Here is a 23,204-nt window from a genome sequence, read left to right as displayed (position 1 = left end):
CATGGTTTCTGTAGTTCAGGAATCTGGAAGCAGCTTAGCTGGGTGTCTCAGGGTGGGGCCTTTCACTGGTGGGGCACTTGACTGGGTCTAGAGGATCTGCTTCTAAGCACACTCCTTATATGTTGGGTGTTGAAGAAGACTTCATTGGGTCCTCCCCATTTCTGGTGCCTTTCCATAGGCAGCTTATAATGAGGCCTTTCCCAGAGTGAGTGATCCAAAAGAGAGAACCCAAGACAAAGCCTGCAGTCTTTCATAATCTAACCTCAGAAGTCACATACCATCATTTCTGCTATATTTCACCAGTGAAATGTGGGAGGAGGCTACACAAGGATGTGAGTAGGAGGAGGTGGGCACCATTGGGGGTTGAGGGGCCATCATGGAGGCTGGCTTTATTCTTCACCAACACATCTAAGAGAGGCAACATCCTTCTGTAGATAACAAGGCTCATGATATCTATAATTCTGAGCTGAGAGATAGACCTCTCCAGTTGCAGGGTGAGAAAGGGGTGGAGAGAGAATTTTCATATAATTATGAAAGAGCCTAATATATGATTTTTTATTTATCTCCTCCACCTCACAGATGCCATTTTTCCTACATTATTTCCACACCATGTCTCTCCAATCCTCAGAGCCATCAGTCTAACTCATACACATGGGTGGAGTGTTTGAGAGATTAAGGGTTAACGTACATACATATGCTTTGAAGGTTAAATAATTCTGGTTCTTTTAAAAAGTCAAGTGAGTCAAGTAAGCCATTGATCTGGAGTTAATGGTGCTGTAGTAAGAAATTACAATCAGCTGGGATGGACTGCACACTTACAGGCTCAAATATAAAAAGCAGCTTCAAAATACTGTGAGAAAAAGAAGTGGAGGCAAGAGAAAGAAAATATGGGAAATGAGAAAGACTTGGGCATGGCCTTGAAAGTCAACAAGTAACATAAGATTTAGAGCAATTTTTTAAAACCCCCAAATTTTGGCAATCTTTAGTTTTTGACTTATTAACAACTTCACAGCTAAGACTAAGCCAAATAGGAGGCAAAAGCTACAGAGAGAGTTTATAGTGCTCCATCCACAAGAAAACGGATACTAAATTCCTGGGAATCAGATCTTTTACAAAATATACTTTTTGTATCTAGAAATACTTTCATTTGTTTCCAATTGCTGGATAAGTCTATAATGCTGAGGCGGCGGTTGTAGCTTCACTCTGCTTACAGTTTTGCTTCGCACTTCAAAAAAAGTAAACTGAAGTGGAAAGGGTGCATTTTATGATTGTGACATCCCTGGCACGCTTTCTTTGCTCTAGCCCAGTGCTAAGTCCCTGCCTTCAAGTTGCTCTGGCTGCTGAAGAGGCTGGACAGGCAAGGGTGGCTGGTGCTCTCTACAAGCACACACACAGAGGAAACAGAAAAGGGAAACGAAACACTGGATGGTTAGAAAGTTTGCTCCGTGCATTTATAAAGGTGGCCCCTGGTCCAACATTCTTGGTGTGACTCCCTCTGATTAGTTCCTAGAAGCTACCCATGGGCTTCCACTGCCCGCCTCTATTCCTAAGGATAGATCCTGCCTGATATTTTTAATAATTGCATAATACCCCCATGAGTAAATACATGCCATAATTTACTTAACCATTTCCCTGCTTTAGAACATTCTTTTGTTCTAAATCGTGGTTTGAGTTTGGGCCATTATAAAGTACAGCAGAGTGAACCTCTTTGTGCATTAAAGATTATGTATGTTATTTATTGCTGTGTAACAAATGACCCAAACTCAGCAGCTTCAAACATCATCATCTATTATCTCACATTTTCTGTGGGTCAGGAATCCAGCAGCAGCCTAGCTGGGTGGTTGTGGCTCCAAGTTATTCATGAAGTTGGTGTCACACAAATGGTTGTAGTCATTTGAGGGCACATTGTGGGGACAATCTGCTTCCAGGCTCACTCAGCTGAGTGTAGTTGTTGGGAAGCTCCAGTTTCTTGCTGGTTGTTGAGGGACCTCTGCTTCTCACCATGTGGGCCTTTCCCTAGCTTGTCTGACTATCCCCATTGTCATAGATGCTGGCTTTCCCCAGAATAAGTGATGAGAGACAGAAAGGGAGAAAGACCCTGGGACAGAGACCTCTCTGACAGCTGGTCACCTATTCTCAGAGGTAACTACCATCGTTTCTGCCATATTCTAGTGGCCACACAGACTGATCCTAGTATGATGTGGGAGGGGCCTATACAAGAGTGTGAATACCAGGACACAGGACCTCTGTGGGGCATCTTGGAGGCTGGCTACCACTGGTCATACATACATACATCTAGAACTCCACAGGTTACACAAACATACATGCACGTGTGTGTTTACTTCTGATAGTGGCCCAGAGCTACAATTACTAAGGGGAAGAGTGTTGACATTTTTTGAGGTTTTTTTAAAAATATATTTTTTTGTTTATTCATGGGAGACACACAGAGAGAGGCAGAGACATAGGCAGAGGGAGAAGCAGGCTCCCTATGAGAAGCCTGAGGCAGAACTCGATCCCATAACCTTGGGATCACGACCTGAGTCTAAGGCAGATGCTCAACCACTGAGCCACCTAGGCATTCTGAGGTTCTTGATATTTTCAGATTAAACCACATAAACTTCTGTTTTTGTTCAATCAAAACCAATTGAATATAGGTAATTTTATGTAGGTCAACCTAATATACAGCAACCTAATATGTACTGCAAAATTGTTTATTTTATAAGTAAATGTCTCCACCATCATGTCTCACCAAGTGTGAGTTTGGCAGTCTGGCCACTTATCTTATAAAGTACATTTTAGTCCTTACATTGAGTAAGAGATTACTTGAAGTTGAATCATCACTTACTTCTCCCTAAATGGTATTTTTAGTTCTGAATTCCTTAATTTACTGTATACTACAGTTTAGTTTTACTGATTAAAAAAAGATGAATATTATGTATATGACTTTTTAAGACCACAGCATTACCAGTATATTGCCTTTTAACAAATAAACACAAAGCATAGGGTGCTAATTCTAAGTTAGTACTGTCCAATAGGAATGCGAGTCACATATATAATTAAAAATTTTCTAGTAGTGGGGTGCCAGGGTGGTTCAATCAGTTAAGCACTGCCTTTGGCTCAGGTCAGGATCTTGGGGTCCTGGGATGGAGCTTACTGATAGGTTCCCTGCTTAGTGGGGAATCTGCTTCTTTCTCTCCCCTTCTGTCCTTTCCCCCCACTCATGTTCTCTCTCACTCTCTCTCAAATAAATAAGTAAAAAAATCTTAAGAAAAAAGAAAAAACTTTAGAAAGCTAGATAATTCAAGAAAGGAATCCAGCATTAAAAAAATAATAAAATAGAATTTTCTAGTAGCCACATTTAAAAAGCAAAAAGAAATAGGTGAAATTAGGGGCACCTGGGTGGCTCGGTCTATTAAGTGCCCTCCTTCACTTCAGGTCATGATCTCAAGATTCTGGAATTGAGCCCCACATCAGACTCCCTGCGTAATGGGGAACCTGTTCTCCTTCTCCCTCTACTACTTCCCCTGCTTGGACTCTCTCTCTCCCTCTCCCTCTCTCTGTCAAATAAATGAGTAAAATCTTGTAAAAACAGAGAAATAGGTGAAATTAATTTTAATAAAATACATCCTTTAACACATGTCCAAAATATTATAATTTCAATATATAAGCAATATTCAAAATTTTTAATGAGATATTTCACTTTTTTTTCCACATCAAGTCTTGGAATTTAGTGGATATTTTGCACTTTGCTGCATCTCAACTTGGCTTCTAAATTTTCATTGGAAAAACTCGATCTGTATTTAGATTTCAAAAAATTTACAGCTGAAAAAGTAGATTCCCATGCCTATGTTGCTTCGATCATACCTAAAAACTTACCAGTAATTGGTTATCGATTTTTAAATTTATGTTAGAGGTAGACAGAAATTTAGTTCCTTAGATGCCCTACCCACCATTCAAGTATGTGACAATAACGTGTGACTAGTGCAGTACCATATTGGTAAAACTGTAGTTTAAAATCAAAGGAGAAAAAAAAAAATAAAAAATAAAAAAATAAAATAAAATAAAATCAAAGGAGATATAGAGAAATGGCTTATAATAGAATAATCACACAAATGGTTAAATAACTGCAGTTAACACTTTTTCAAGGCCAGAGGTCCTATCTTGAGCAAAATACTCTAATGCAATTAATTTACACTGCATTTTTCTAGCAAGCTGGTTCATTCATCTATAGCCACAGAGGAGAGCAAAGTAGGCCCTAAAAGTTAACTGCAAAATCAGCCAGATAACATGGTAATTATACAGTATTTTCCCTGTAGACAGTGGATTTTAAAATTTATGGTAGGATAAGATGATGAACGTGACTTATTTCAAAATACAATTCTTTTTGTTTTAGGTGAGGGGGAGGGGCAGAAAGAGAATCTCAAGCAGACTTCTTACTGAGCCAGGGGCCTGTGGTGGGGCTGATCTCACCACCCCTCCCAAACTGAGCTGAAACCAAGATTCTGAGGCTCAGCTGACTTTGCCACCCAGTCTCGCCTCAAAGTATAATTCTATGCTAACAAAGTCCTAAGCTTTCAAGAAGTAATTCTCTTGCAGATGTTTATTAAAGGCTTAATTGCAGTACTTTCAAATTTCAGCCAAATACACGATGACTAATGAACTTTGAAAATTACAAATATAAATAAAAAAGTTTTTTCCCCTCAATATCTAAAGGGTGTTGGACAGTTTTATATGCTAGTGATTGGAAAATAAATCAAGTTTGAAAAATGCTTTTGTTCAAACTCCAAAAATATGTTATGATGTACTGTTCAAACTTGATTTCTTTCTAAACTAATAGGTTACAAATACCCTTGTCTTTACCTACTCAGTACACAATTTAGTGACATTTCTTGTGCAGATATTTCCAAACAGAAAACAAAGCCTCAGACTAAAAGAATATTAGATGACATCAAGTAGAGCAAATATTTTGATGAGTAGGACTTTCCTTTCTCCTATAAGTGTACTATCAATGTCACTTCTTTTTATTTCGATGCCCAAAGTCTGTCCAGTGGTTATCTGGATGTAACGAGGTTCTTATGAATAATATAAAGATTGCCCTTTCTGCAATGGCACAAAAAGCTTGACTTGTCATTCACCCTTTGCTTGGTCCAACTTAGAATCACCCAGTGTTTTATATGTACTCTTAGGACAGCACATTTCTGTCTAATGTGCCCAGCTGTCTGGATGACTTTTATACTCATCTCTATCAATTTTTCTACCTTACATTATAAAGTCCTGGAGGTAAGATATTAGCCAACTTATTTTACTTTGAAGACATGGTAACATACACATAAGTGCCTCAGATACTTTTTGATGATTACAATGATGATGATGGCAATAAATTGTTTGCTAGCCTCATATATAAAGTTACAGGCCTCAAGGACTTAGGAATCTGAGATTACAGAATTATGTTATTGTTTCATATTCTAAATTCTAAAAAAAAGTGCATGAAAAAAATCTCAGAAGATTTTAGCAAACAAGAGTGTATAACTTTAAAAATCACAATAAATGAAAATACAGAAGAATTCACAACATATTTTTCTTCTAGCTAGCACACAAACTAATCCTAAAAATGACTATCAAAGGAGGTAACTACTGAAGTAAAGTTATAATTAAAGTGTTACTTTAACATATTTGGCCTCCATGACAAAAGCACATGGATAAGACATTTATTTGCACTTTATCTTTTTTTCACCAACACTTAAATACGTAGAAAAGGTATTTGTGGAAATCAATGTTAGGATCAAAATAGGTATAACAGGTAATACATACAAACTCATATACATCAGATGCTCATGTGTTCCTTGACCCCTCCAAGATAAAACAAGTTGTACAAAGAAAAAGACAGTACAGAAATCAACATCATTGTCTACAGGCATCAGTAAAGATAGTCATCTGTAGGACTTTTAAAATAATTTTTAATTATCAGGCTGTAGTCCCCTTCACCCCCTCATCCACACAGTACAAAGTCCCTGGTTATCTCAGATATTTGTCATGAATATGTGGATTTTTCAAAAATTAATTACTGCTTCCTAAGGCTGTTCCACATGGTTTAGCCTATTGGTATTGATAGATGGGTGGTATGAGAAGAATATTTGCAAAACTCTGAATTTTAAAATTATTTTCTCTATTTATCATGTCATCATTCTACATAAAGATAAAAAAGAAACAGGCTGGCCAGCTTGATCTGGATCCCTTCTTTATATTATCTATTAGGCAAATAGAATATAATCTACTAAATGTTTCTATAGTATCCAAACCAGCCAGTTCCTGCCAGCACCGCTCATCCTGGGAGTCTCATCTCCTTAACTGCCACTGAGCTGGGATGGAAATCTCTCATTTGATTTAGTCCTGTGGACATCAATCAAGTCTATAGGAGAAAGGATAGTCACACATGTGGAAACCAGCCATGAGGGATTAAAAACAGAAGTATCTGGCAAGACTTTCAGATACAATGAGGAGCTTAAAATGAAGAATGATGAGCTCTCAAACACTTTACATACTCACACTATAAAAAGGAAGAATCTCTGAAAGATTCTGAGTAATTGCCAGACAGTTCCATCATAAATTGCTGCCGGGCCAGAATAAATCCTTCCCCTCTCTACTTCAGTTTCCTCATCTATATAATATGACAATTATAGCAATGATTAAAATGTTTTAGGACACCTAACCAAATGTACTATATTCCTTTTGCTGGGCTTGAGAACAAAGTTTACTCTGAGACAGCAAAAGTATATAAAGAGATGGCATATTTAGCTAAAACTTCCAAAATAAACACTTAAAACTTATTTTTAAGTAGAAATGTGGAAAATCATACCTACAAAACCTTGGTATGGTTCCTCCTTCCTCATGCTTTCAGCTAGGCTATTGCTCTCACCTTAGTCCCAAGTGCTACCCTCCCTGCTCCCACACCCTTGATTCAAGGTCACTGGAAGCAGCTCCTCCGGGAAGCTGCTGTGCTACCACAGTAAGGAAGCCAGAGAGAGGCTGCCAGTGGGGAGCAGGGGAGCAGGGCCTGGAGAGGGCGACACACTCCTCTGGGCCCCTCCAGGTGGAAGCCCTGCACCTGCAGAGCCCCATGGTTCATTCTTCCTCCCCCCTCACACTTTTAGTCCACTCAGGCTCCTCGCCTCATCCTTCTATTATCTCCAAAAGCAAGACTAATCCTCAGATACAGTGAGAAGTCAATATGGATGAGTTAAATATGTTAATAGAATAATGCTGCAGACTGGGAGAATCCAGAGAGAAGGAAGAAGAAAGAACCAATCTAAGGATTTATCTCAGCTTTTATTTAAAAAGCAGGAGAAAACAAAGAAATAGTTTATTTATCTTCCAAGTAAGAGGTCTATATGTCAAGTATATTCAATAACTGGTGATTCAACCACAGAAATTTAATGATATGATTCACACAGAGTTAAAAAATAAAAAACCCACACCATTTCGGATTGTTCGTCTCCAGTTCCCTTTGATTATCTAAAATGCTTTAAAATCTACTCATAGAAATAATTTTTAGAAGTTGTATCTTTCAAGTAAGAACAAGTCAGATGGTACCTATTGATTTTTCTCTTCTAATTGCATGCTTACTTTATTTTTGTTTCTGAGACACAAAACGTTTTCCTTCTATTGCCCTTACAGGTACACTTTATCTCTTTTGCATCTCCACTTAAGGTTTCTATTTCCTGAACTGTCTATGAAATATTCTCCTAATTCTAAGAAGAAAACACTGAGTGTCCTCCGATTAATCTTATTCTATTTTTAGGAAATCATTGAAAAAGAAACCAGGTTATTTAGAGGTAAACCCTCTATTTTCACTAATTCAGGATGTGAGTGATGACTTCTTTTACTGCCTACTGGGTAACAATTCCCTTTCCTTCTGAGAAATCTATGCAGTAATCTCTTCTGGGAGCTTCTGGGTCCCAGATCCCTAACTACTGTGAAATATTGAAATTACAGTGGGAATTCCATGTGGGAGCCAGATTATAGCAAGAAATTGGAATGGAATCCCTAAGACAGATTCTATTTATGAACTATAATCATTTAGCCTCAGACTCAACAAAAGGGAGATAGAGAAAAGGTTATCTATAGGCACCTGCCTGACAATGTATCTGTACGGCAGTCTCTCAAAGCTCCTTTGCACCGCCTTTTGAAATACTCATATTACGATCTATTTGCCATAAAGTCCTCTGACCACATGCAACAACAACAGCAAAACCCAAAACTAAATATGATAACCAGTTTCTCATGGTAACCAGCTTCTGATTTAAAACACTGCCTTAGGAGTGCCTGGGCAGATCAGTTGGTTAAGCATCCAACTCCTGATTTTGGCTCAGGTCCATGATTCCGGGTCATGGGAACAAGTCTCGTGTCATGTTGGGCTCCATGCTCAGTGGGTAGTCTGCTCAAGGTTCTCTCTCTCTCTCCCTCTGTCCCTTCCCTGCCCCAACTGTCTTTCAAATAAATCTTAAAAACAAAAAAACTACCTTAGTTTCCTCAATCAACATATATTAAAGAATAGTCCTAGGTGACCCTATTTGGAAAACCAAAATCCAGATATTAAAGAAATATACTTTTTTAAGATTTTATTTTATTTATTTGAGAGAAAGAGAGAGTAAGTGAGCAGGGGTGGGGGGTGGGAAGAGGGAGAGGGAGAGAGAAGCAGACTCTCTGATCAGCGGGGAGCCAGATGTAAGGCTCAATCCCACAACCCTGAGATCATGACCTGAGCTGAAACCAAGAGCCAGATGCTTAACCGACTGAGCCCCCCAGATGCCCCAGAAAATCATTTTAGTATACTAATTCAGAATTGTTCTAGGCATGACAATAGCTTTCTTTCTCCACTTATTTTTGCATCATTTTCTTCCCTTTTTGTCTCTAATAGTGTTGCCATTTTAAGAACCAAATTAAACATAACCATGGGAGAACCTCTTCCTATTTCCATTTTTAATTCCTTCTTCGCTCTTTTAAGAAATATTGAGTGAAGCTGTTATGGTCTGTGGTTAACATGGGCTTTGAAGTCAGACATATTTAGGCTCAAATTCAGGTTCCACCATTTAGGCAACTTTGAGTCACCCTCTCTAAGTTACATTTTCTTCCTCTGTTTAACAGGGTAATACCCACCCTATGGAGTAACAGTAATCAAAATGACATAATGTATCTGAAGCATACTGCACAGAGCCAGGCACACAGCAAGTACTCAGTAAGTGGTACCTACTGTTTTATACATACACACACACTTAAAAATATGGAAAACAAATATATCCTTAATTCTATCACCCTAGTAACACAAACGTGTATTTCTTTGAAATTTATGTCCACGGGCAGCCCAGGTGGCTCAGCAGTTTAGTGCTGCCTCCAGCCCAGGGTGTGATCCTGGAGACCCGGGATCTAGTCCTGCATCAGGCTTCCTGCATGGAGCCTGTTTCTCCCTCTCCCTTGTGTCTCCGCCTCTCTCTCTCTCTGTCTCTCATGAATAAATAAATCTTTAAAAAAAAAAAAAAAGAGGAAAGTTTAAAAAAAATTTGTGTCCACATAAAAAACTTATTTTTATATTATTATAATTGCAATATGTAATTTTATCTCTTTTTTACATTACAATCACATTTCCGTGTTACTATGTAGGATTCATAATTAACTTTTTAATTTGCCAAGTGAAATTCCATTAAGTAAAAACTACCACAATTTAATTGCTAAATTCCTGCCCAATATTTGAGGGTTTTTGATATTATAAATAATACTATGATAACATTTGCATGAATATAACTTTTTCATTCTATGGAATGCTTTCCTTAGGATAAATTCCCAAAGCAGACTTTTTAGAGTAGCCATGAACTCTTTCACGACTTAGTTTTGCCAAGCTGCTTTCTACAAGTTTATATAATTTGTATGTCTTCACCAATGGGTATAAACATCATGTCTTCTCCAACCTTCAGTATTAATACTAATATCTTATATTTATTGAATATTTACCATGTGCCTACTGGTCTAAGTGCTTTGCATATATTATCTCATTGTGCTCGCAGTAAATCTCTGAAACACCTACTTTCAGGTGCCATCTTTTGCCGATGAGGAAGTTAAGTGAGGTTCAGGAAGTTTAAAAGCCATGTTCAAGGTCATACAGAAACTAAGTGATACAACTTGGACTCAAACTCAGATCCTGTCTAATGCCACTGTGTTCTCAGCCATTTGGCTACATTTCTGCTTTTCTCTTTTTTCCCCTAAATAATATTAAATGGAAAAAGACCTTTTCACTGATGTTTTAATATGCAGCCCTTCGATTACTAGTGAAGTTGATCATTTTTACATGTTTGTTTTAAAACTGTATTTTCGAGGCAGCCCGGGTGGCTCAGCAGTTTAGCGCCGCCTTCAGCCCAAGGTGTGATCCTAGAGACCTGGGATCGGGTCCCACATTGGGCTCCCTGAATGGAGCCTGCTTCTCCCTCTTCCTGTGTCTCTGCCCCTGTGTGTGTGTGTGTGTGTGTGTGTGTGTGTGTGTGTCTCATGAATGAATAAATAAAATCTTTAAAAAATATAAAAATAAAACTGTATTTTCTTGTATTATCTGTTCATATTGTTTAACAACTTCTGTAAAGTGGTGGGGGAAATTTTGTTCCCTCTATATTCTTTACCAATCAGGTGTGTCAGCACAAACTTCACACTAGAGGTCCATGTCCTTCTTGATGACTTCATTGAGCTGTGAGTTTATAAAAGAAGGTACTCCTCCTTCCCCTTCCTCTTGCCAATATGGGCTCAATACAAATATATTCTAGAAATTATCATGTCCATTTCTCTTCAACACTATTCATTCATGTAATATGTCTCCTGCCTGGTTTAGAACACCCCTATCATGAGAGAGAATAAAGACCCAATATCCCCTGAAGAGTGACAAACTAAAATTTTTTCACTGAACCAATTTACCAAGCTCTTTGAGAATCCATCAATATCTCACTCTCCTCATTCCTCACTCCCTTTCTCTTTCCATCTTCAAATTTCTTTTCTGCCAACTAAGATAATGACTGAAATGCATAGGGTTTTTTTCTTTTCAAATTTTTATTTATATTCTAGCTAGTTAACATACAACGTAATGTTGGTTTCAGGAGTAGAAGTTAGTGATTCTTCACTTACGTATGACACACAGTGCTCATCACAATACGTGCCCTCCTTAATACCCACCCCCCATTTAGCCCATCTCCTTACCCAGCTCCTCCCCAGCCACCCTCTGTTTTTTCTCTATAGTGAAGAATCTCTAATGGTTTGCTTCCTGCTCTCTTTTTTTCCCTCCCGTTTATCTGTTTTGTTTCTTAAATTCTACATATGAGTGAAATCATAAGGTGTTTGTCTTTCTCTGACTGACTTATTTCACTTAGCATAATACTTTCTAGTTCTACCCATGTCTTTGCAAATGACAAAATTTCATCATTCTTCATTCTCTTTGATGGCTGAGTAATATTCCATTATATATCTATATCTATATATATGTTAATAGATTTGTATTTTATTTACTTTAAGATTTTATTTAAATTCAAGTTAGTTAACATATACTATATTATTAGTTTCAGAGGTAGAATTTAGTGATTCATCAGTTGCATATAACATCCAGTTCTCATTACATTAAGTGCCCTCCTTAATGTCCATCACCCAATTACCCCTTCCCCCCACCCATCTCCCCTCCAGCAATTTACCACATCTTCTTCATCCATTCATCAGTTGACAGATATTTGGGCTCTTTCCATTATTTGGCTGTTATTGATAATGCTGCTATAAACATCAGGGTGCATGCACCCCTTCAAATCAGTATTTTTGTAGCCTTTGGGTAAGTACCTCATTGTGCAATTGCTGGATCATAGGGCAGTTCTATTTTTAACTTTTTGAGGAAACTCCATACTGTTTTCCAGAGTGGCTGCACTAGTTTGTATTCCCACCAACAACGCAAGAGGGTTCCCCCTTCTCCACATCCTCACCAACATCTGTTGTTTCCTGTGTTGTTAATTTTAGCCATTCTGACAGGTATGAGGTGGTATCTTATCGTGGTTTTGATTTGTATTTCCCTGATGATGAGTGATGTTGAGCATTTTTTCATACAGGTCTGTTAGCCATCTGGATGTCTTCTGCCCATTTCTTAACTGGATTATTTGTTTTTCAGGTGTTGAGTTTGATAAGTTCTCTATAGATTTTGGATATGTCATTTGCAAATATCTTCTCCCAAGACTGAAATGTGTAGGTTTTTGTGAATTTGTGATCCAAACAATTTGGCCATCATTCAAAACTTATCTCCCATAATGTATGGAAACATCATTAGAACTGCATCTATAGCTCACTAAGCAAAACCAGATTTACCTAATAAATCTAAATTTTAATAATCCTGTTTTCAGATATGCTCCATTACCTGCATTATGTCTTGCAATATATCCAAGTGCCCAAGCTGCAGCCTCCTTGACTCCAGGGTCAAAATCTTCCAAGCATATCACCAGCGTATCCAGTGCTCCACAATCAACTATTGCCTGAGCTAGTTGAGGAGAATGTTTACCAACTGCTCGTAACACAAAAGCAGCTGCTTTTTTGTAAAAACGCTACAATGATAAAATAGATAAAACTCAAAGTGAATTAAGCACTCATAAAACCAAAGGTTAAAATAGACCAAAACCAACACGAAAATGACATTAGTATAAATAAAACTCAACAGCTTATCAATACAAAAGATGAAAAACATCCTGCAAAATCTTTTGATGTTCTCCTATTGCTTTTGTTCAGTAACTAAACTGAAATAGTGTAAGTCTTAAGTTACACTTCAAATGTTTTGTTCTGAAACATTCATTTGGAAATTGTGTAAAATAAAACATAAACATTGTATTTCCTACCAATTCAGAAAATAATGAGATCTTCTGTATCTGCATCACATTGAAAAGTATTTGTTTGACCCATGGGAACTCTTAGATTGTTAGCATGTGCAACAAAACTGTCCACTGACAAATTCATTTCCTTTACTTGGCCTCAGTCTCTAAGCATGGTAGGCCTTTCATGACCTCAACTAATCTTTTGGGTGTCCCAAGTTATCCTGAAATAACAACCATGTTTCGAGATACACTACCAATTATTGGATAAATGTAAAGGCAAAACACTCATGATATATTTTAAAACCTTTCCTGGTAAATAAACTAGTCAAACAAGGGGATGTGTTACGTATCCCCTCTTAGAAATGCTTTTTTAAAAACGATAAATACAAATGACTTCTATTTGTAAGGTGAATTTTAAGTAATGCTTCATATTTATAATATTCTCTATATAAAATTTTATCAGATTGAGAAATAAAAAACCTGAAACACAATACTAACATGTTTTTCTTCATATAACTAAAAAAATTAAATGTAGAGGAAGTGTTTGGCTATAACACTCACTGTTGTTTTATGGTTAGCATAATCACATAGTAATAATCTCTTTTATTAATAGAACCCGATTAATCCTCTATTTTAGATTCCAAGTTTTTATCTCTTTACAGTGACAATTAAAAGTGACTAGGTGACTACAGCACCCATTTTGAAAGCATACTATTTTACTTTAGCTAAAAGATTAAAATACAACAAAAATTATAGGAGAGAAAGAAAATATATCAAGTGTATTTTAACATATTAAATATAAAAAATTGGTATATGTTGATGATATAAGAAATATACAATATTAATAATATTTTGATTTGATATATTTTTTTAGGTTCTTAAATGTCAACATATAGATATTAAAATATTTGTTATAAAGATTAGTTTAAAGCAGTAACAAATATCTACTTACTATAAAACTTAGAGTTTTAAAATAGCTTTCTATTATTTTCTTATAATCATGGAAAAATAATGGTGATAAATTTCCTGTCATCACCTTAAGCTAATGTGACTTTTTATATGACAGAATTTTCAAATTCACAATTACTGGGCATCGATAGTCACTGTTAACTACAGTGCCTATAATTCACACCTTCTGATCCCATTTCCCCTTTCTCTTAATTTCCGCTTCTCCAAATTCCACTCTCTTCTCTCCCATTCCTCACCAAAAGAATTGCCTTAAAAAAGAAAAAGAAAAATAAAAAGAAAAAGAAAAAGAAAAAGAAAAAAAAGCCATGCCAGGGACTTTGTACCTCATAAAGAAGAGATTAAATCCTGTGAGAAATGAATTAAAGGACTGGTAGATGAAGGAGACAGAAGCCTAGAAATATTGCTTCACATTCTCACTTTCTCCTTACTTCTGCCCTAGCACTTTTTTTTGTCTCTACAGCTCATGGACATTCATTCGCATTTAGATCTATTGAGAACCTTCTTCGTGGGATACCAAAACACAGACTCTGCCCTTGAAAGAAGGAGCTAAGAGTCCAGGAAGAACAAAGTCTAATACTATTTGATGATAGAAGGAACGCCTGCAAGAAAAATAAAATTTCTGAGACCACTTGTAGAGATAAGACAGTCAGTAAATGACTCTCCAATTTATAAAAATAAGCAAAATTTTAAACAATTAGGATATTTTTATTCTGATAAAATACACAAAATGTTTACTATTTTTACCATTTTTAAAGTGTACAACTCAGTGGCATTTAGCACATTCACAGTGTTGTACAAACATCACCATCTAGTTCTAGAATATTCTCACTGGCCCAACAAGAAACTTCATACATGTTCAGGAATCACTCCTCATTCCCCTCTCCCCCCAGACCTTGGCAACCTCTAATCTCCTTCTGTCTCTATGGATTTGCATATTCTGGAAATTTCCTATAAATGGAATCATACAATATATAGCCTTTTATGTCTGGCTTCTTTCTCTTAGCATAATGTTTTCAAGATTTATCCATGTTGTAGCATGTGTCAGCACTTCATCCCTTTTTACAACTGATAATATTCCATTATATGGATGTCCAACATTTTATCCAATCATTCTTTTGTTATAGTGAATAATGCTGCTATAAACATTTGTGTACAAGTTTTGTTTGAACACCTGTTTTCAATTTTTTTGGAAATCTAACTAGCAGAATTGCTGGGTCATGTGGTAATTATGTTTAACTTGACTGCCAGACTGTTTTGTATAGCAGCTGCACCATTTTACACTCATATCAGCAATGTAGGAGGGCTCTAATTTCTCCAAATCTTCACTAACACTTGTTATAGTTTTCTTTTCTTTTCCTTTCTTTTGTGTGTGTGTGTGTGTGTGTGTGTGTGTGTGTGTGTGTGTCGTGGCCATCCTAGTAGGTAAAGTGATCTTTTGCTGTGGTTCTGATTTGTATTTCCTAATGACTTATGCTGTTAATCATCTTTTCATCTTTGTTGGCCATGTATATATCTTCTTTATATGTGTATAGCTGTCTACTCAAGTCTTTTGCCCATTTTTAAATTGGATAGTTGTCATTTGGTTACATAAATAGGAATTTAATCTTAAAATATATCAAGAAATATATAGCCCCAAAAAAGAAACATACATCCTTAGGTTATGGTAAACTAATAGAATGGAATAAACAGACCAAGACCCTGTCTGTAGGAAGGTCCTTAACTATTGTTAGGTGGTGCTGTACAGAAACATAGAATAGAGCCACATAGAAAGGGAAAAAAATCGGGGCACCCTTAGATGACTCTTGAAAGGACCGACATGCTTACACACTTGGTATAAAATACTTTACCAAACCTTCCATTACAGGTATTCTCCTTCCTTTTGTATGCTTCTCTTCCCCTTGCTTCCAAGCTGTCTCACAGTTTCCACTAACCAGATTTCACCTGCATATAAGGATTGCTGAAAACAACTTTTTATTTAGCTAAGGCTCCTACAGCTCTCTAAAGCTGATCCTACAGGTTTAAGACTCTCATTCACAGAAGTACTGCTTTATATATAATCCCATTAAAAACTGTTTTCTTATATTAACAGTAATGGAAAAAATGTGCCCATCACTCCCAAGATAAAATACCCTAAAGGTAACATTATGTGCAGTTCAAAGAATTAAAGGTTGTATTAATATCCTAAAATTCTAATGCCTACAAGCATGCAACTGTACCCAAACTAGCAGATTTTTTAAAATATAAGACAAAAAAGATACAAAACATTTTTTTTTAATCTTACATTCTGTTCTGCCAATGAATAAACAAGCTGGGGAAGAATGTCACCCTTCACCACTGCTTCTGCTAAGTCATCATTATAATTAGCCAGTCTCCCAAGAGCCAGTGCAGCAGTCTGTTGAATTGTTGGGACCACATCCAGAAGAAGAGGCCTCAGCAAAGACATTACACCTGAGTTATGAACAAACAGATGTCAGCAAAATTTAAATGAGAAAGCAAATATAAAATTCAGCATATATGCAGATAAAATTAACCATAAAAAATCAGTAAAAACAAAAAAATTATATACTAAAAACTAATGACATATTTAGAAGCATCTAACTGGAATAATATAACCTGTAATTATCCAAGCAGGGGCATAGCATGAAAACAAGAAATGCTTTGGGGTTAGGTTAAAAGTTTAAATCCCTGATTTGGCAAATAGTAGCTACGTGACCTAACCAGGCTGTCATGAGGAGCGCAAAGAAAGATTATGGAGTATGTAGTTTAATGCCTACCTACCACATGGTAGCGGGTAGAGGGGGGATCGGGGTAGGTTTTCCCCAGCCTTTGCAAATCCTATCTTTCAGGGCTTAGACTTCTATGGAGACTTCCATCTGTCTTGTTTTCTTTTGTTTTTTTTTCTCTGATTCCAGCTGTTCAGTCTTTTCTATGATGGCTAGGGCCTCACATTGATGAAGGGATGCAAATTCAGATTTCTGACACTATTTCAAAGAAACAAATTCTTTGAGATAAGTGTTTTGTATTACTAGCTCTCATAATACTGACTCTAGAGTTGAATACATAGTAGGTATATCATCATCACAGCAACAATAGTAAAAGATAGCTTGTATTTATCTGGCACTTTATTATCATGTACACGTTGTTTTAAGGACTTGTTTTCCAAAAAAAAAAAAAAAAAGGACTTGTTTTCCATTTTCCATATTAATTCACTAAACTGTCATAACAAACTTATGAAGTTTGCCCTATTACGTCCATTTTACAGGTAAGGAAATGGAATGGTGAAGAAGTGAGAAAGGTGAAGAAAGGTGAGAAAGGTGAAGAAGTCATCACAAAACTAATAAGTGGTGGAAAACAGAAATTCAGACATTCTTCATTAATGATTGCTAATCATATAATACATATTAAAAGTTGAGGAGGTAGGGAAAAGGAGATAAAAAATGATTACATTTTGGCCATTTGATTGGCTATTCTAATTTTTTATCTTACCTTTGATTTACTATAAAATACCCAAAATAGTCAACTGCTATTTGGGCTTTAATGATGCTGTTTTAGTCTAAGGTTACAAGAAAGGTAATGACAGAGTTCAAACTGGAACAAAATGCCCTTTGACCTTCTAAACTTTACTTAATTTGCAGCAGGCTATTCAACTAGATGTTATTACATCTTTTCTTTAAAAACATACACAGTGATCTAGAAAAGCAAATATTATCAATATTCTTTTATAATGTTATATCCAGAAACATTTGAAATAGAATAAAAACAAAACATTTATAGTAACACTTAGGATTAGACCAAATTAAGATAAACACTACTACCAAATAACATAAGCAGAGAATAATGATGCTTATCACAGATACATGTAACGATGTGACCCGGGGCTTTTCACTGTTTCCAGTTTCACTTAGTGATCATTTTTATGGCAGGGGTGGCTTGGTGAGGTCATCTTGTATGAAATCACAGATGCAAGTTTGAATCCCACTCAGGCTGGTTAACTTTGCAGGCACTTCTACTCATGCCTAGGTCACAGCTCACATTCAACAAATCAGTGTGTCTGTGCTCATAAGTGTTGCTAATATGACTATCTATAGTTTTTATAGTGATAATTTCTGAAATACCTCACAATAAAAAGGTCAAAGTACAGAATGATAACCAAATATTAACATGAGTTCTTTCTAGAAAGTTGAATTTAAAATAATTTGTTGGTCTTCTCTTTAGTTGCTTCATTAATCCTTTTTTTTTTTTTTTTGGCTTTTTAACTGTAGCAAAATACTCATAACATAAAAATTACCATTTTAAACCATTCTTTAGTGTACAAATTGGTGTAATCATTATCACTAACTAGGAACTGCTGTGCCATTTTACATTCCTACCGGCAAAGTACAAAGGTTCAAATTTCTCCACATCCTTACCAATACTTTTTATTTTTTGTTTTTTGTTTTTTAATAATAGCACTCTAGCAGGTGTGAAGTGGTAACTCCTGCGGTTTTGATTTTCATTTCCCTGACTCATGTCAGTGAATGTCTTTTTATGTTTTTTGCTTATATTGGCCATTTTACATGTTCTTTGTTGAAATGTCTATTCAAGTCCTCTGCCCATTTTTAAATTGGGTTGGTTTTGGTTGTTGTTGAATATAACTTGATTTTTCATAACAAAGATGCATGATTTTAACATAAAATAAGTCAATAATTACATTTCATGTTATTTTTTCCTGATAACTCTGGTATTTCCTCCCCCCCCCCACATTTGATATATATATATATATATATATATATATATATATATATATATATATATATATATATAAAGGCAGTGGCTTATTGCCTTTTGAAATATAATTGGAGGGCAGCCCAGGTGGCTCAGTGGTTTAGTGCTGCCTTTGGCCCAGGGCGTGATCCTGGAGACCCAGGATCGAGTCCCATGTCCAGCTCCCTGCATGGAGCCTGCTTCTCCCTCTGCCTGTGTCTCTGCCTCCCTCTCTCTCTCTCTCTTTCTCTGTGTGTTTCTCATGAATAAATAAATAAAATCTTTAAAAAAATAAAAAGAAATATAATTGGAAAATCAGCCTATATTAGGTTATTAATCCTGGTTATTTTGAATTAAATCTCAAAAACTTTGAACTTTTACATTAAGAAGTTGAAGAATAAATTCATCTATCTGGGCCTATAATGTTTAACTTAGTTTTAAGTGTTTATTATTAGTTATGGTATTTAGCTAATAATATCATAAGTCTCCCAATTTTGTAAATTTTCAGTTTGTAGTTTTAGCAGTAAAATATTTTACCTCCCTATATGTATTTCACCTGTCCACATAATCAAAGGAATTTTTTGCTTTATATATTTTCTCCTCCATTTTTCTTTTTTTTTAAAAAAAAGATATTTTATTTATTTATTAGAGACAGAGAGAGAGAGAGAGAGAGGCAGAGACACAGGCAGAAGGAGAAGCAGGTTCCATGCAGGGAACCCAACATGGGACTCAATCCTGGGTCTCCAGGATCACGCAGTGGGCTGAAGGCGGCGCTAAACTGCTAAGCCATGGGGGCTGCCCTCTCCTCCATTTTTCTACTATGTCTGGCCCAGGAAAAATAAGATAAACAAAATGACACACCATTCCTTTCCTTCTATCCCTGTATTTAATATCAAATTTAGGCCTCTATGCAGATGCCTCTGCTCTATCATTCTTTTTTGTAAAAAATATTTTTTTTTATTTATTCATGAGAGACACATAGAGAGAGGCAGAGACACATAGGCAGAGGGAGAAGCAGGCTCCCCACAAGGAGCCAGAAGTGGGACTCAATCCCAGGACCCTGGGATCAAGACCTGAGCCAAAGGCAGATGGCTCAGCCACTTAGCCACCCAGGCGTCCCTGCTCTATCATTCTTTTCCACATTCCCTAGTTCAGACAGTAGCACAATAAGACTTTTGAAAAATTTAAAATCTTTGAACCTATAAAAGTAAAAGCTAAAGTTTCAGCTTAAAATATGTTTGTTTGGGGAGGCCTGGGTGAATCAGACAGCTAAGCCTCTAACTCTTGATTTTGGCTCAGATCATTATCTCAGGGTTGTGAGATGGAGCCCCATGTCAGGCTTCACGCTCAGTGAGGAACCTGCTTCTTTCTCTCTCTCTCTCTCTCTCTCTCTCTCTCTCTCTGCCACTCCCCCTGCTCAAGCTCACTCTCTGTCTCTAAAATAAATAAATAAATATTTTTTAAAATATATCTTTCTTTGAGTAAGGTAATCTTTATTACCTTATTTCTATTTATTACCAAATTTCCAGTTCTTGAATTATCTCTTAGTGATTCATAATTATCAGTCCCCAGGGACATATTTTTATCTTTTACACAGATAGGTATGGAGACCTTGTTATTCTAATTATGTCTGTCCTAAAAATACAGATAATGATACAAGAGGAACCAGGGAAGGAAGGAAGGCAGTATGAGAGGGAGGAAGGGAAAGATAAAGGAGAAAAGAAGCATATATGACATAAAAAGAAAATTTTCCTTATCTGCCTGTCCATTAGGAATCCATGGTGATTGATCCTTAGTGAATAAATGCATGAAAATTTAGAGTCCGTAAATTACAGCACTTTGAATACTGGCTACAATATCTGATAAGCAAGGTCTCTAGTGACAGCTAATGACCTCAGTGAGGTTTCTACTGAAGGATCCCACAGGTTCTAATATTAAACATAATGATTCACATATTATACCCTAATATCCATGTTTCTTTTATAAAAACTGATCAAATGATGTGAAAGTGTTTCTGAAACTTCTAGATAAATCTTCACAATCTCTCTCCTCCCAACTTTATAGCTTGGAGTTTCTTATCTATTTTTCTTTTTTCGGTGCCAGAGATATAGATTCTAATACCTACATTTCAATCCAGTTATGCAAAAACAACAACAAAAATAACTTTGCTGATCCTGCTGCCCCTAGTCATTCACTCAAAAAATAGATTAGGATTCACCAACTGGCAAACAATAGGATTAAACACCTGAGCAAAGGCAGCTCCTTCCCTCAAGAAACAAATAATCTAATGGAGGAGATTATAAAATACCCTCAAAATAATCACAACTCCTTTGATGTCCTTATGTTTTAGACTTAAAAGTGATTTCTATCAAATATATTTTTTACTTTCCAGTTTTATACTCAAAATTATCAAAAACATAAAATATGTTGAAGATTTATATATAACTTACAAGGCATTAAAAATTTCAATTCCAACAATATACTTTATTTTAAAACGTCTTTCTATATGACCATTTACCACGAAACTATTACTATAGCTCATTTATGAAGTTTTTATTTTTTTAAGATTTATTTATTTATTCATGATAGACACCGAGAGAGAGAGAGAGAGAGGCAGAAACACAGGAGGAGGGAGAAGCAGGCTCCATGCCCGGAGCCTGATACGGGACTCGATCCCGGGACTCCAGGATCGGGCCCTGGGCCAAAGGCAGGCGCCAAACCGCTGAGCCACCCAGGGATCCCTTCATTTATGAAGTTTTGAAAGAAGTCATCTCTCCATACAGTAAATCAATATGTAGTCAAGGATTTACCTTTGCCTGTCAATGTTAACCATCTGACTGGGACATTCTGTTTGGGGTCCAATAAGAATATAGAGGGACTTCATGCTTTAGAAATAGAAGGAATCTCTTGCCCTGCTTGTTATGCAACTGCTTGTGTGGAAAGACAACAGACTGAGATCATTAAAGCATGTATTTAGAGGGAGATTGGCTGCCTTTGACTCCAGGCTCTGCCACATGTCAGCTGTGGGACCTCAACAACATTAACTAATCATCTCTGCATCACAGTTCCCTCATGTGTAAAATGGTGACAAATTCTAGGGCTGCCTCATAAAGTTGTTGTGAGAATCAAAATGAGTTAAAAATTTTAAAGTACTAGGCAGATGAGTTGGGGTAAAATATATACCAGTAAGTGCCTGGTAAGTGAATGTGCAAAAGAAATCCATTCCCTTTTTTGCCCATATTTCTCATCAACATGTTATTACTATTAATGTATAGGACTCATTAATCAGCACCTTCTGATGCTGAAGAAATATTTATGGTTCCCTGGCCTCAAAGATTGAGCCTTTTCTATCATGTATTTTATTTTTTTAATATTTTATTTATCTATTCATGAGAGGCACAGAGAGAGAGGCAGAGACACAGGCAGAGGGAGAAGCAGGCTCCCTGCAGGGAGCCCAATGCAGGACTTGATCTCAGCACCCTGGGATCAGGACCTGCACTGAAGGCAGATGCTCAACCACTGAGTCACCCAGGCATCCCTCTACCATGTATTTTAGAATTACCATGGTAGAATAATTATTCACCATTCACTCAAGAAGTATCTAGTAAGAATATACAAGGTATTGAAAACACAATCAGGGATGCTTGGGTGGCTCAGGAGGTTAAGCATCTGCCTTTGGCTCAGGGCATGATCCCTGGGTCCTGGGATCCAGTCCCACATCGGGCTCCCTGCAAGAAGCCTGCCCCTCTCTGTGCCTGTGTCTCTGCGTCTCTCTCTCTCTATAATGAATAAATAAAATCTTACAAAAAAAAAAAAAAAAGAAAACACAATCATCTTTGACCTCAAAGAACTTATAAAGGGGTCAAGAGAAATATAAAAAATGCAAACGAATGCAACACATTATGACATATGCAACTAAAAGAGAAGTAGAGGATGCTTTGCAAATATATATACAATGGAACATCCAACCTAAACCTTGAGGGACACAAGGAAGGAAACCCAAGGTAAGGGACATCCAGGTGGAGATTTGAAGGCTCTCAGACGGGTCACAGATTGTCTGCTAAAATAACTGGAGGGTGTGGAGATGGGAAGGACTGGAGAGTTTTCAAACCAGAAGGAACTGTATAAATGAAGCTCAGAGCCAAGAGAGTTTGTCAAAACTGAGAATTCAGTGTGATCATAGCACAAGAGGGGAGCAAAGAGTTGGGAAACAAGGCTAAGAGATTAACAGAAGCAAAAGTACTGAAGAGCCCAATAACCTAAGTATTTTGAATTTAATCTCAACATTAACATCAGTGTTTCTGTACTTGGTAAAGAAGGGTCACTGGTTACACTGGAGAAAAAGGACGAAAAGAGACAAGATGGGAGGCAAGAAGACTACTTAGGAAGCTATTGTATGTATCTGGGCCAGACATGAAGATAGCCTGGAGAAAGCTAATGGCAAAGGGAAAGAGAAAAGTGAAAGGTAGAGATATTTACAAGACAAACCGATTATTGTGAGGAAAAGGGAAGAATAAGTGATATTTCCAAGTTTCTAGCTTGGACAAGATGTATGATTGTTGCCGACTATTGAAGAAGCCATGATAAATTCATACTGGCCTGAAATGTAAAGTGGGAGGGCTG

At 36.7% G+C, this 23,204-nt stretch overlaps 1 protein-coding gene across 2 annotated transcripts in view; it reads right to left on the bottom strand.

Annotated features, from left to right (window-relative positions):
• Positions 1-23,204, bottom strand: part of SPAG6 (sperm associated antigen 6) — a 67,237-nt gene that overhangs the window by 33,189 nt on the left and 10,844 nt on the right. For both annotated transcript variants that reach the window (XM_041764796.1, XM_041764797.1), the window contains exons 3-4: positions 16,120-16,286; positions 12,422-12,605 (exon numbers count right to left, since the gene is read on the bottom strand). In XM_041764796.1, coding sequence (XP_041620730.1) covers positions 12,422-12,605; positions 16,120-16,286 — 351 coding nt within the window. The remainder of the gene's footprint in view (positions 1-12,421; positions 12,606-16,119; positions 16,287-23,204) is intronic.

This window comes from Vulpes lagopus, chromosome 8 (assembly GCF_018345385.1).
Source record: "Vulpes lagopus strain Blue_001 chromosome 8, ASM1834538v1, whole genome shotgun sequence".
In the NCBI taxonomy this organism is placed as follows: domain Eukaryota; kingdom Metazoa; phylum Chordata; class Mammalia; order Carnivora; family Canidae; genus Vulpes; species Vulpes lagopus.
Note: the sequence above shows the minus strand (reverse complement) of the source record. Positions and strands in the feature narration are given on the sequence as shown.